Source organism: Bombina bombina, chromosome 1 (genome assembly GCF_027579735.1).
Source record: "Bombina bombina isolate aBomBom1 chromosome 1, aBomBom1.pri, whole genome shotgun sequence".
NCBI classification, from domain to species: domain Eukaryota; kingdom Metazoa; phylum Chordata; class Amphibia; order Anura; family Bombinatoridae; genus Bombina; species Bombina bombina.
Window position 1 is genome coordinate 1,021,852,968 of NC_069499.1, and position 13,530 is coordinate 1,021,866,497.

General features: G+C 40.8%; 1 protein-coding gene across 1 annotated transcript in view; it reads left to right on the plus strand.

Annotated features, from left to right (window-relative positions):
* Nucleotides 1-13,530, plus strand: part of LOC128662624 (phosphatidate phosphatase LPIN3-like) — an 86,002-nt gene that overhangs the window by 55,345 nt on the left and 17,127 nt on the right. Inside the window, 10 exon segments of the mRNA XM_053716518.1 lie at nucleotides 628-779; nucleotides 1,657-1,750; nucleotides 1,921-1,990; nucleotides 2,068-2,211; nucleotides 2,472-2,527; nucleotides 2,746-2,842; nucleotides 4,254-4,402; nucleotides 4,962-5,048; nucleotides 5,636-5,788; nucleotides 6,921-7,032. Of these exon segments, the coding sequence (XP_053572493.1) occupies nucleotides 628-779; nucleotides 1,657-1,750; nucleotides 1,921-1,990; nucleotides 2,068-2,211; nucleotides 2,472-2,527; nucleotides 2,746-2,842; nucleotides 4,254-4,402; nucleotides 4,962-5,048; nucleotides 5,636-5,788; nucleotides 6,921-7,032 (1,114 nt within the window).

The window sequence follows — 13,530 nt, forward strand, 5'->3', positions numbered from 1 at the left end:
CTCCAAAAATTTTTATTGTTTAAAAAGATAGATAGTCCCTTTATTACCCATTCCCCAGTTTTGCATAACTAACATGGTTTTATTAATTTAATTTTTGCCTCTGTGATTACCTTGTATCTAAGCATCTTCTTACAGCCCCCTGATCACATGACTTTTTATTTATTATCTATTGACTTTCATTTTATCCCATTAGTACAGTGTCTGCCACAACTCACGGGCAGTACAGTGGTATCTATATGGCTGACATGAACTAGCTCTCCCCTGTTGTGAAAAGCTAATATAAAAGCATGTGATAAGAGGCTGTCTTTAGTGGCTTAGAAACAGACTGAAATTTAGAATTTTAAAGGTTATAAAGTATATTAATATAACAATGTTGGTTGTGCAAAGCTGGGGAATTGGTAGTAAAGGCGTTATCTATCCTTTTTAAACAATAACAATTCTGGTGTAGACTGTCCCTTTAAGTTTCTAAAATGATTTGAGGGTCCTTGCCGTACTGGCAAGACTTCTTAGATCATTATGGCTGAGTGAAGAGCTTTAGATCATCGGGCCCTTAGTGACAAATATTTTGTATTCTTGGTTAAAAAAAAAAAATGTACTTAAACTCTTCTGCCTTACCTCTTTTACTAGTGAACCACATCCTCCTCCTCCTCCACAGCAATCTGAGGAGACAACAGAGCAGATGTCTAACGAAGATGCAGGATCTTGGGATAAGATCCGTGAAGATAACATTGCCCTTTCATTGTGTGGGGGACTTGCAGACACCTGGGACATTCCTGAGGGTGAGTGGAAGGTTGGGGAAAAGCTTTCTGAATGCTACTGTAACTGGTCACTATGGTGTTGAGTGGTGCCAGGGTATTAGATTTCTGCCTTACATTTTTATTGAGGTTTCTGTACATAAAATGCATATAAGATAATTTTTCAAAATTTGAAGAACTAATCTAGTTTTTTGATATTGCAAACTGCATTTGGACTCATAATGCTTTTAGTTATACCAACCAAAATAACTACTCATGTAATGTAGGTAACAGATGGGTGTCACTATTGGTTTAAGTAGCACAAGTCCTAGTTAATTTCTGTTTTGTTGGAGTATGACCTAAACCATAAGGGGGCTGTTTTTAATCACTCATGATCTCCTCTGTGGCTGTAAACTTGTTTGTGTGTGTGTGTGTGTGTGTGGGGGGGGGTAGGTTAGGCAAGGGGGGAAAAACCAAAACATGTTATGTCTTTAACAAAATGAGTAGGCTAATGAACCAAAAAGAATGGGGAATTAAGTCCACTCTTGAAATTATTCCCAAGGACTTTGAGGCGACTTTTTATGGTATAGCTATATTCCAGTTTAGAAACCAGTTGTGTCCAGGACAGAGATTCCACTTGGGACCAAGCCTTGGAAGGTGCTAGTTTAATCTCCAAGAAAAAATTGTACACAAATATGAACTATCTTATAAAGCCATTATGGAACAGATCTACTTCAGGTGTTAAGGCAAGTTGCATACCTAAAAGGCCTTCTTCCTGAGCTGGTTTATTATTGTAGTCCACCAAATATTTAATGGTTGCCTCTTTGTCACATGCGAGCCAACATTTCTGCTTTATTTTTCTTAAAAGGCACATTGAGCCTTCAACAATCACATTACATTCCTTCCCTATCTCTATTAACAGACAAATTTATGGAGCACCAGGTTTCATACTCTCAATTTTGCCAAAATCCATCCCTGATAGAGGATCCTCGGCTTGTGCTACGGATACACAGCAGGTAAGATTGCTTCTCTTTACTGCTTTTAATTTCCTGTATTTGTTTTCTGTATCCAACACAGATACATCTCCTTATTTCCAACTTCTGTTTCTAGCAACCACATGACATACTTTTTTAAAAAAAAATATCTTTACATATTTTGTCCTCATTTCAATGCTCTTTTACTACAGGTTCTATAACTGGGCAACTGCTGCCCCAATAATCCTTTGCATGCAAGTTTTCAACCAAGATCTGCCTCCGGTAAGAATCACTGCTTTTGGAAATAACCATATCTCAGATCTTTCTTTAGGGATCTTCATTTGTATAACTTGTTTCAGGCAGTGATTGAACAGCTTAACCAACGAAAGATGCCCCCCAGGTCTCGTGGCTGGTGGTTTTCATGGCGGAGAAGGGACCATGAATTCCAGTCAGTGAGAAATCAAGCAATGAATTCTGGGGTTACATCAAGATCAGGAAAAGAGGTATCCTCTCTACTAATGCTTAACACTTTTCTGGTGTAACAGAGAAGCCCCCTACCAATTACTTCTAATCTGTTACTCTCTTTTCCACATTCCATGCTTCATCCTGTAATTCCACAACATAGCACTTCCCAGAATATCTTGCTCACTAATTCTCTTCACCCATTTACATTTTAGCAGTTCTTCCCATAGCACTATTCCTTACCTCACACCTCCACTCCCACTCACACCCCCACTCTCTCCCTCACTCCCCCCTCATGCAGCCATTGTCCAATACTCAGGAGTTTGAGGAGCAGCAGAAGAAATGTGAAACCAGTGGGTGAGTATCTATGTTTACATTTTAGGTTTTGTTATATTTTCACTTCCCAGGTTTTCCTTAAACATGTTTCTGTTTTTCAAAGTTTCTCTGTCTATTGTTTTTTTTATTACTGGTTCCCCTCTAGTGGCTGTCTCCTTTATTAATGCCAGTAGGTGTTGTTATAGCTACATTTCTCCTTTTCACCCATTAAATGGGACATATTCACCTTTCGTGCTTAGGTTAGAGAACCAACGTAAAATTGAATCTGAGCCTGCTGTGGTCCCTGCAAAGCAACAGTCGTATCAGAGGTCCTTGCGTCTGACTTCTGAGCAGATAGTAAGTGAAGAAGGTTTAGATGTATTTTTCTTGCTGGTCTTAAACCACATCTCTCACTTTTTTATTTCATTAACAGCAGCTGCATTCCATCTGTGAGATTTAGAGGAAGCTTTATTAATCTGCATTCACAGCTTTTGAGGCTTTGTGGTGAAGACTTGCAAACTGCTTCTTTAGCCGCTCTGCCACCAAAGAGGTAGCGAGATATATAACCCTGCAACTCACTTGTTTGGGGTAACTCACGTGCCCTCCTAACTGTGTGAGAGCTGGGGGTGGCATTGCACTAGATTGATCTTGTACAATGTTATGTCACACAATGCTGCATCACAAATGGAAGTTGCATGCCGGCAGATTTTCTACTTGAGAACTTGTCCACCTGCAATCTTGATACATTTCCCCCTTAAAGGGGCATTAAACCCAAAATTTTTCTTTCATGATTTAGAAAAAGCATACAATTTTAAACAACTTTCTAATTTACTTCTATTATCTAATTTGCTTCATTCTATTGATATACTTTGCTGAAAAGCATATCTAGATAGGCTCAGTAGCTGCTGATTGGTTGCTGCACATAGATGCCTTGTGTGATTGGCTCACCCATGTGCATTGCTATTTCTTTAACAAAGGATATTTAAAGAATGAAGCAAATTAGATAATAGAAGTACATTGGAATGTTATTTAAAATTGTATTCTCTATCTGAATAATGAAATAAAGTTTTTGGGTTTAGTGTTCCTTTAATCTGTGAACTGATACCTAAGTACCCATTGCTTAAAGGTCCATAATAGGAAGAATACATGCCCTAATTTGTTAGAGTATGTCATTTTCCGACTATCGACCCTGCTCTACTGTGTGTTTAACCCCTGCAAAGGGATTAAACACACAGTAGATTTGCTGCTCGCAATCCACAGAGCACTGCTGGTCCTTAGCAAAACCCACCGCTGATCCAATCAGCAGCTCTAGTTGCTAGAGAGGTGCATTCTGACGCTTCCTGAACCTACGAATGCGGAAAAAGACAGCCCTTCGTGCCGCTTGGCTATTTTCTTGCCAAATTCATTCTTGTGCAACAGCAACACGCTAAAATCTGTGCACATCCAGATTTTAGCGTGTTGCTGTTGCAGGTAAAATGACGTGCTCTAACAGACTAGACTATTTCAACTATTATTGCCCTTTAATGGTCTGATATGAACTGCTTACACAAAATGGTTTCATTATCATAGGAATCTATTTTTTTTTATTTAGTACAATGTAACTTGAACGGCAGAACTTTTGGATTCATATTGTTTTTCATTTTGATGGGTATTTGTGAATCCTGATTTTTATTGATGTGGACATTGCTATATCTCTCTGATTTGTCCTGAAATTAACTTCTGCTCATTGTTGTGGCTCAAACATTGAATGATTTTCTTTTCACAACAGAAGAGTCTGAACCTGGAGGAGGGAGCTAACGAGGTTGTATTTAGTGTGTGCACTAAATTTCAGGGTACAACACGATGTAGAGCTCACATCTTCTTGTGGAACAGTGAAGATCGCATCATTGTGAGTGACATTGATGGCACTGTTACCAGGTTAGGATCTTCACTTACTCACACAATGACACTACATATCACTTAGCATGCACATACCCTCAGACAGAGTATATGATGAGATGGAATATAAAACTAATACCTATGGTTCGCATCCACAATAAACAAGACAGGAGACAATTGCTGTACAGTAGCTTGCCTTGTGGGATGGTTCCCGCCCAGGGTTCAGCTTCTGTTTGACCACTTGTGCCTTTTCCTGTACTAAATTAATTTTATCAGATCCAGAAGAGCATTCCAGACCCAAAATACCAGGCAATTCTCTGAATGAAAGTTTTGTACAGGTAACCTCACACTTTTTGGCTTTAGTGGACCTAATCAGTTAAGGTGCAACTAATTCCCACTAAGGAACAGTGGGAAAGGGGTAGACACCTGGTTTCTCCCAAAACAATCAGGGATACAAAATCTTCCGCACCCTGGTGAAATTCACAGCAAGGTATTTCCAGTAGTTACTGACACACAACATACCTCACACTCTTTCCCAATTGCAGACTTTCGCAATAAGATTTTAAACACTCAATGCTTTATTTCTTATCCTTACTAGATCAGATGCACTTGGGCACATTTTGCCACAACTTGGGAAGGACTGGACTCAGCCAGGAATTGTCCAACTCTATCGTGCAATTCACATGTTTGTATCACCACTTGGTAAATGTGTATCTTTGTGATATTTAAATTGCCCAGTCCGTATCTGTCTTTACGATGAACCACTGACGTCTCCCAATACTGAAAGAGCTTTCTCTTGTATATCTTAAAGTTACTGCTTGCTGTAATTCTGTGTCTTGTGTTCCTGGTTACCTCTTTATCTGCTGCAGGGAGTGTTGTACTTTTATACAAGTGTCAGCAAACGGTTCCTTTTTAGTGATGCCCCCAGTGAGTTATTTCCTATGTCACAGTGGTGCCTTCTCCTGAGTTCTACTCCCCCATGCTTGTCCCCGCATTGTAATTTTAACTCTTATGTTTCTAGTGCTATTGCTGCTTCCATACCTGTCCAGCTATAATATTAAACCATCTTGTTTGCTTTCCTATAAATATCTAGCATTGTACCATCCTCTGTCACTTTCAAGAGACACCACTTATTTTAACATAGTTTCCATAAATTCTTTATTATTTCTTAGATTTTTTATTTTTCCCTCTATGATCCTCTCTATAGCTGTACCCTGTGACTGATGTGCTCTTTTATTTGCCCTTACAAATACCCTGTCAATGTTCCCCCAGGAATGGCTATAGATTCATATATTGCTCTGCACGTTCAGTGGGTCTGGCGGAGCTCACAAAGGGGTATCTACAGGGGGTGCGTGCAGAAGGCTACACTCTCCCACTTGGACCGCTCCTTTTGTCCCCTAGTAGCCTCTTCACTGCCCTACACAGGTAAGTACAAATGTGCAGCATTTCTTCTGTGACTGTAGTGCTCTATGTATACACATCTTCAGTGTTCGTGAACTGCTGCTGTACACTTTGTAACTGCATCTCTATGTGTATATGAATACAGTGGTCTGCATTTTATTGCTGCTTATTTATCTATCTACGGTACTGTTTATATGCTGCAGTCACGCGACTGCTTCTGTATGTGCATGACTATTAAACTTTATAAAGTGTGACTCCAGCTCTGTGATTGGTGCTTTCTCTGGTCATGTGACAATATTTCCTGAGCAGCTTACTGCCTTCATAGCGTGCACTGAGCTGCTTACAGCCTTCATAACGTGCACTGCTGATCTCCCTGTTGTTTCTTACTGTATGATCGTGACATAATTGTGTTTTTTAAAGGGCAGTGGTCTTTAAAGGCACATGAAACCCAAACTTTTTCTTTCATGAATTAGGTAGACTTTCTAATTTCATTCTATTATCAAATTGTCTTCGTTCTCTTGTGTGTCTTTTGTTGAAAAGCAGGGACATAAGAAGTGTGCACATGTCGGGAGCAATATATGGCAGCAGTTTTATAAGAATGTTATCCAAGTGCAAGATCACTAAATGGCAGCACTATTTCTTGCCTTATAGTGCTCCAGACATAGGGATCTCTTAAACAGAGAATACCACGGAACCAAGCAGATTTGATAATAGAAGTAAAGTGGAAACTTTTTATAAATTGTATACGCTGTCTGAATCACAACAACAGATTTCTGGGTTTCATATCCCTTTATCACTATAAAGGATTCACATTACAGTGATGGCTCTCAGAATGGAACTGGTGCCCTGTGTGACTGTAGCATTCTGCATTACAGTAAGACATTTTGAACAGTTTCAGTGAACTTTTAGTGATGATAATTTCATTGTGAGACTTTAAAACGTTCTGGCATCATTTTACCCAATTCTGTTGCAGATGTAAAAATGTTAAGTGGTAGTAACATAACAAAATGTGTGATTCTTTGTAGATGTTTGTTATTACTGTAAGGTATTGCAATTTACAAAAGCCTTTGTTACTCTCTCCAAATGTATCTTTTTTTTCACTCCGTACGCATTATCCTTATCTGCTCGCGCTTGCTGACCGTAACCATATTTACAGAGAGGTTATAGAAAAAGCCCCAGAGCGCTTCAAGATTTCCTGCCTCTCTGACATCCGGCAACTCTTTACAGACCCTCAGCCTTTTTATGCTGCCTTTGGAAATCGAACAAATGTAAGAGAGAAGTTGTAATGATAACATTTTTTTTTAATTACTTTTAAGAGTATTTCTTCATGTTCAAAGTAACAGTGTATGAAGAAAGCCTTTAAACTTGTGCTATCAATCTAGGTAGGTAAATCTTACTTAAAGGGACACTGAACCCAATTTTTTTTCTTTTTGTAATTCAGAAAGAGCATGCAATTTTAAGCAACTTTCTAATTTGCTCCTATTATAATTTTTTCTTCATTCTCTTGCTATCTTTATTTGAAAAAGAAGGCATCTAAGCTTTTTTTGGTTTCAGTACTCTGGACAGCACTTTTTTTATTGGTGGATGAATTTATCCACCAATCAGCAAGGACAACCCAGGTTGTTCACCAAAAATGGGCTGGCATCTAAACTTACATTCGTGCATTTCAAATAAAGATACCAAGAGAATGAAGAAAATTCACGAAAGAATACATTTGGGTACAGTGTCCCTTTAAATGCTCCTTCTCGAGCCTCCAATTCAAATTTTTAACTTCAGGAGAGTCAAAGATGCAGCAGATGAACCAAGAAAATAACACAGGTAGACAAGTTTATTATTATTATTTTTATGTGGAAACCGCATGGTAGCTCTATTTTTTCCTAGCAATAGCATCTTCAGAAGGAAATACAAACTGGTAGAAAATATGTAAAGATGATCACGTGGCTGCTTTATTTTTTTTTAATTATTATTCTTTATTTATAAAGTGCCAACAGATTCTGCAGCACTGTCCATAAGTACAAAGATAAAAGTACAATTGTGATACAATACAATATAAGACACTGGACAAAATTTAACAAACAAATACAAGGGCAATTGAGGACCCTATTCCCGTGGAAACTTACAATCTAGATGGGTAGGAGAGTGAGAAACAGGAGGTGGGGACGGCAAAAGTGAGAATGATGTTAGTGCGGAGTTAGATGAAGGCAGTTATTAGGCAAGTGGAATTAATTTGGTACTGATTTGGGCTTCTCTGAACAAAAAGGTCTTTAGGGAGCGTTTAAAGTAGGACAGACTAGGGGAAAGTCTGACAGCTCGAGGAAGTGCGTTCCAGAGGGTAGGTGCTGCACGACTGAAGTCCTGCAGTCTAGCATGGGAGGAGGTGATGGTAGAAGATGCAAGGAGCAGGTCATTGTTGGTTCTTAGGGAGCAGGCTGGAGTATATTTGTTGATGAGTGAGGACAGGTAGGGGGGGGCAGTGTTGGTCAGGGCTTTGTAGGTCAGGTTGACCATTTTGAATTTAATTCTGCTGTGAATGGGGAGCCAGTGAAGGGATTCACAGAGAGGTGCAGCAGATACAGAGCATTGGGAGAGATGGATTAGCCTAGCAGAGGCATTTAGGATGGATTTAAGTGGGGAGAGGCAGGAGAGAGGGAATATTGTGTTGGGATGTTGCTTCGGATGGTAAGCGTTTTTTTGAAAAAGTAGTCTACCAGGTCTTGAGCAGTAAAGGCAGATAAAAGGGTGGTGCAGGTGGGTAGAAGAAAGAGTTGAAAAATGAGAAGACTTGTTTAGGTTTGAGGAGTGAGTAGATATAAGAGAAGAGAAGTAGGTTTGCTTGGCTAAGTGAAGGGCAGAGGTGTAAGAATAAAGAATGAACGTATAGTTGATGAAATCAGGTTCAGAGCGGGATTTCCTCCAGGCACGCTCAGTAGTAAGGGAGCATTTTCTCCAACATAGGTGTGTCCGGTCCACGGCGTCATCCTTACTTGTGGGATATTCTCCTCCCCAACAGGAAATGGCAAAGAGCCCAGCAAAGCTGGCCATATAGTCCCTCCCAGGCTCCGCCTACCCCAGTCATTCTCTTTGCCGTTGCACAGGCAACATCTCCACGGAGATGGCTAAGAGTTTTTTTGGTGTTTAAATGTAGTTTTATTCTTCAATCAAGAGTTTGTTATTTTAAAATAGTGCTGGTATGTACTATTTACTCTGAAACAGAAAAGAGATGAAGATTTCTGTTTGTAAGAGGAAAATGATTTTAGCAACCGTTACTAAAATCGATGGCTGTTTCCACACAGGACTGTTGAGATGAATTAACTTCAGTTGGGGGAAACAGTGAGCAGACTTTTGCTGCTTGAGGTATGACACATTTCTAACAAGACTTGGTAATGCTGGAAGCTGTCATTTTCCCTATGGGAACCGGTAAGCCATTTTCTTAGTTTAGTATAAGAATAAAGGGCTTCATTAGGGCTTAAAAAACTGGTAGACATTTTTCTGGGCTAAAACGATTACTTTACTAAGCATATTTGGCAGATTATAACTATTAATAGTTATTATAATCTTGGGGATTGTTTTAAAAAAAACGGCAGGCACTGTATTGGACACCTTTTTCACTGGGGGCCTTTTCTAGTCATAGGCAGAGCCTCATTTTCGCGCCACTAATGCGCAGTTGTTTTTGGAAAGCAAGGCATGCAGATGCATGTGTGAGGAGCTTAGAACCACTGAAAAAGCTTATAGAAGGCATCATTTGGTATCGTATTCCCCTCTGGGCTTGGTTGGGTCTCAGCAAAGCAGATACCTGGGACTGTATAGGGGTTAAATGTAAAAACGGCTCCGGTTCCGTTATTTTAAGGGTTAAAGCTTTCAAATTTGGTGTGCAATACTTTTAAGGCTGTAAGATACTGTGGTGAAATTTTTTTGAACAATTCCTTCATACTTTTTCACATATTCAGTAATAAAGTGTGTTCAGTTTAAAATTTAAAGTGACAGTAACGGTTTTATTGTAAAACGTTTTTTGTGCTTTGTTGACAAGTTTAAGCCTGTTTAACATGTCTGAACCATCAGATAACGATGTTCTATATGTATGAAAGCCAAGGTTTCTCCCCATTTAAATATATGTGATAATTGTGTCATAGTGTCCAAACAAAGTAGGGACAATAATGCCATAGATAATGATATTGCCCATGATGATTCCTCAAATGAGGGGGAGTAAGCATGGTTCTCTGCATCATCCCCTTCTGTGTCTACACCAGTTTTGCCCACACAAGAGGCCCCTAGTTCATCTAGTGCGCCAATACTTATTACCATGCAACAATTAACGGCTGTAATGGATAATTCTATTGCAAACATTTTATCCAAAATGCCTACTTATCAGAGAAAGCGCGATTGCTCTGTTTTAAACACTGAAGAGCAAGAGGACGCTGATGATAACTGTTCTGACATGCCCTCACACCAATCTGAAGGGGCCAGGAGGGAGGTTTTGTCTGAGGGAGAAATTTCAGATTCAGGGAAAATTTCTCAACAAGCTGAACCTGATGTTGTAACATTTAAATTTAAATTAGAACATCTCCACGCACTACTTAAGGAGGTATTATCTACTCTGGATGATTGTGACAATTTGGTCATTCCAAAGAAATTATGTAAGATGGACAAGTTCCTAGAGGTTCCGGGGTCCCCTGATGCTTTTCCTATACCCATGCGGGTGGCGGACATAGTAAATAAGGAGTGGGAAAGGCCCGGCATACCTTTTGTTCCTCCCCCTATATTTAAGAAATTATTTCCTATAGTCGACCCCAGAAAGGACTTATGGCAGACAGTCCCCAAGGTCGAGGGGGCGGTTTCTACTCTAAACAAACCACTACTATTCCTATAGAAGATAGTTGTGCTTTCAAGATCCTATGGATAAAAAGTTAGAGGGTGTGCTTAAAAAGATGTTTGTTCAGCAAGGTTACCTTCTACAACCAATTTCATGCATTGTTCCTGTCACTACAGCTGCGTGTTTCTGGTTCGAAGAACTAGAAAAGTCGCTCAATAAAGAATCTTCGTATGAGGAGGTTATGGACAGAGTTCAAGCACTTAAATTGGCTAACTCTTTTATTTTAGATGCCGCTTTGCAATTAGCTAGATTAGCGGCGAATAATTCTGGGTTTGCTATCGTGGCGCGCAGAGCGCTTTGGCTAAAGTCTTGGTCAGCGGATGTGTCCTCCAAGACCAAATTGCTTAACATCCCTTTCAAGGGTAAAACACTGTTTGGCCCTGACTTGAAAGAGATTATTTCAGACATCACTGGGGGAAAGGGCCACGCCCTTCCTCAGGATAGGTCTTTTAAGGCTAAAAATAAGCCAAATTTTCGTCCCTTTCGCAGAAACGGACCAGCCTCAAATTCTACACCCTCTAAGTAAGAGGGGTAATACTTCTCAAACCAAGCCAGCCTGGAGACCGATGCAAGGCTGGAACAAGGGTAAGCAGGCCAAGAAACCTGCCACTGCTACCAAAACAGCATGAAGTGTTGGCCCCCGATCCGGGACCGGATCTGGTGGGGGGGCAGACTTTCTCTCTTTGCTCAGGCTTGGGCAAGAGATATTCAGGATCCTTGGGCGCTAGAAATAGTTTCTCAAGGTTATCTCCTGGAATTCAGGGAACTACCTCCAAGGGGAAGGTTCCACAGGTCTCAATTATCTTCGAACCAAATAAAAAGACAGGCATTCTTACATTGTGTAGAAGACCTGTCAAGAATGGGAGTGATTCATCCTGTTCCATTAGGAGAACAAGGGATGGGGTTTTACTCCAACCTGTTCATAGTTCCCAAAAAAGAGGGAACATTCAGACCAATTTTAGATCTCAAGATTTTAAACAAGTTTCTAAGGGTTTCATCGTTCAAAATGGAAACCATTCGAACGATCCTTCCTACCATCCAGGAAGGTCAATTCATGACCACGGTGGATTTAAAGGATGCGTACCTACATATTCCTATCCACAAGGAACATCTTCGGTTCCTAAGGTTCGCCTTTCTGGACAAGCATTACCAGTTTGTGGCACTTCCATTCGGATTAGCCACTGCTCCAAGGATTTTCACAAAGGTACTAGGGTCCCTTCTAGCGGTGCTAAGACCAGGGGGCATTGCAGTAGTACCTTACTTGGACGACATCCTGATTCAAGTGTCGTCTCTGTCAAAAGCAAGGGCTCATACGGACATTGTCCTAGCCTTTCTCAGATCTCACAGGTGGAAAGTGAACATAGAAAAAAGTTCTCTGTCCCCGTCAACAAGAGTTCCCTTCTTGGGAACAATAATAGTTTCCTTAGAAATGAAGATTTTTCTGACAGAGGCCAGAAAATCAAACTTCTAAGCTCTTGTCAGGTACTTCATTCTGTTCTTCTTCCTTCCATAGCGCAGTGCATGGAAGTAATAGGTTTGATGGTTGCGGCAATGGACATAGTTCCTTTTGCACGAATTCATCTAAGACCATTACAACTGTGCATGCTCAGACAGTGGAATGGGGATTATACAGACTTGTCTCCGACGATCCAAGTAGATCAAAGGACCAGAGATTCACTCCGTTGGTGGCTGACCCTGGACAACCTGTCACAGGGAATGAGCTTCCGCAGACCAGAGTGGGTCATTGTCACGACCGACGCCAGTCTGGTGGGCTGGGGCGCGGTCTGGGAACCCCTGAAAGCTCAGGGTCTATGGTCTCGGGAAGACTCTCTTCTCCCGATAAATATTCTGGAACTGAGAGCGATATTCAATGCTCTCAAGGCTTGGCCTCGACTAGCAAAGGCCAAATTCATAAGGTGTCAATCAGACAACATGACGACTTGCATATATCAACCATCAGGGGGGAACAAGGAGTTCCCTGGTGATGGAGGAGCATCCGGGGGAGTGGGAACTCCATCCGGAAATCTTTGCCCAAATAACTCAATTATGGGGCATTCCAGACATGGATCTGATGGCGTCTCGTCAGAACTTCAAGGTTCCTTGTTACGGGTCCAGATCCAGGGATCCCAAGGCGACTCTAGTAGATGCACTAGTAGCACCTTGGACCTTCAACCTAGCTTATGTTTTCCCACCGTTTCCTCTCATTCCCAGGCTGGTAGCCAGGATCAATCAGGAGAGGGCTTCGGTGATCTTGATAGTTCCTGCGTGGCCACGCAGGACTTGGTATGCAGACCTGGTGAATATGTCATCGGCTCCACCATGGAAGCTACCTTTGGGACAGGACCTTCGTGTTCAGGGTCCATTCGAACATCCGAATCTGGTTTCCCTCCAACTGACTGCTTGGAGATTGAACGCTTGATTCTATCAAAGCGTGGGTTTTCAGATTCTGTAATAGATACTCTTATTCAGGCTAGAAAGCCTGTAGCTAGAAAAATTTACCATAAAATATGGAAAAAATATATCTGTTGGTGTGAATCTAAAGGATTCCCATGGAACAAGATAAAAATTCCTAAGATTCTTTCCTTTCTACAAGAAGGTTTGGAGAAAGGATTATCTGCAAGTTCTCTGAAGGGACAGATCTCTGCTTTATCTGTTTTACTTCACAAAAGGCTGGCAGCTGTGCCAGACGTTTAAGCGTTTGTTCAGGCTCTGGTTAGAATCAAGCCTGTTTACAGACCTTTGACTCCTCCCTGGAGTCTTAATCTAGTTCTTTCAGTTCTTCAAGGGGTTCCGTTTGAACCCTTACATTCCGTAGATATTAAGTTATTATCGTGGAAAGTTTTGTTTTTTGGTTGCAATTTCTTCTGCTAGAAGAGTTTCTGAGTTATCTGCTCTG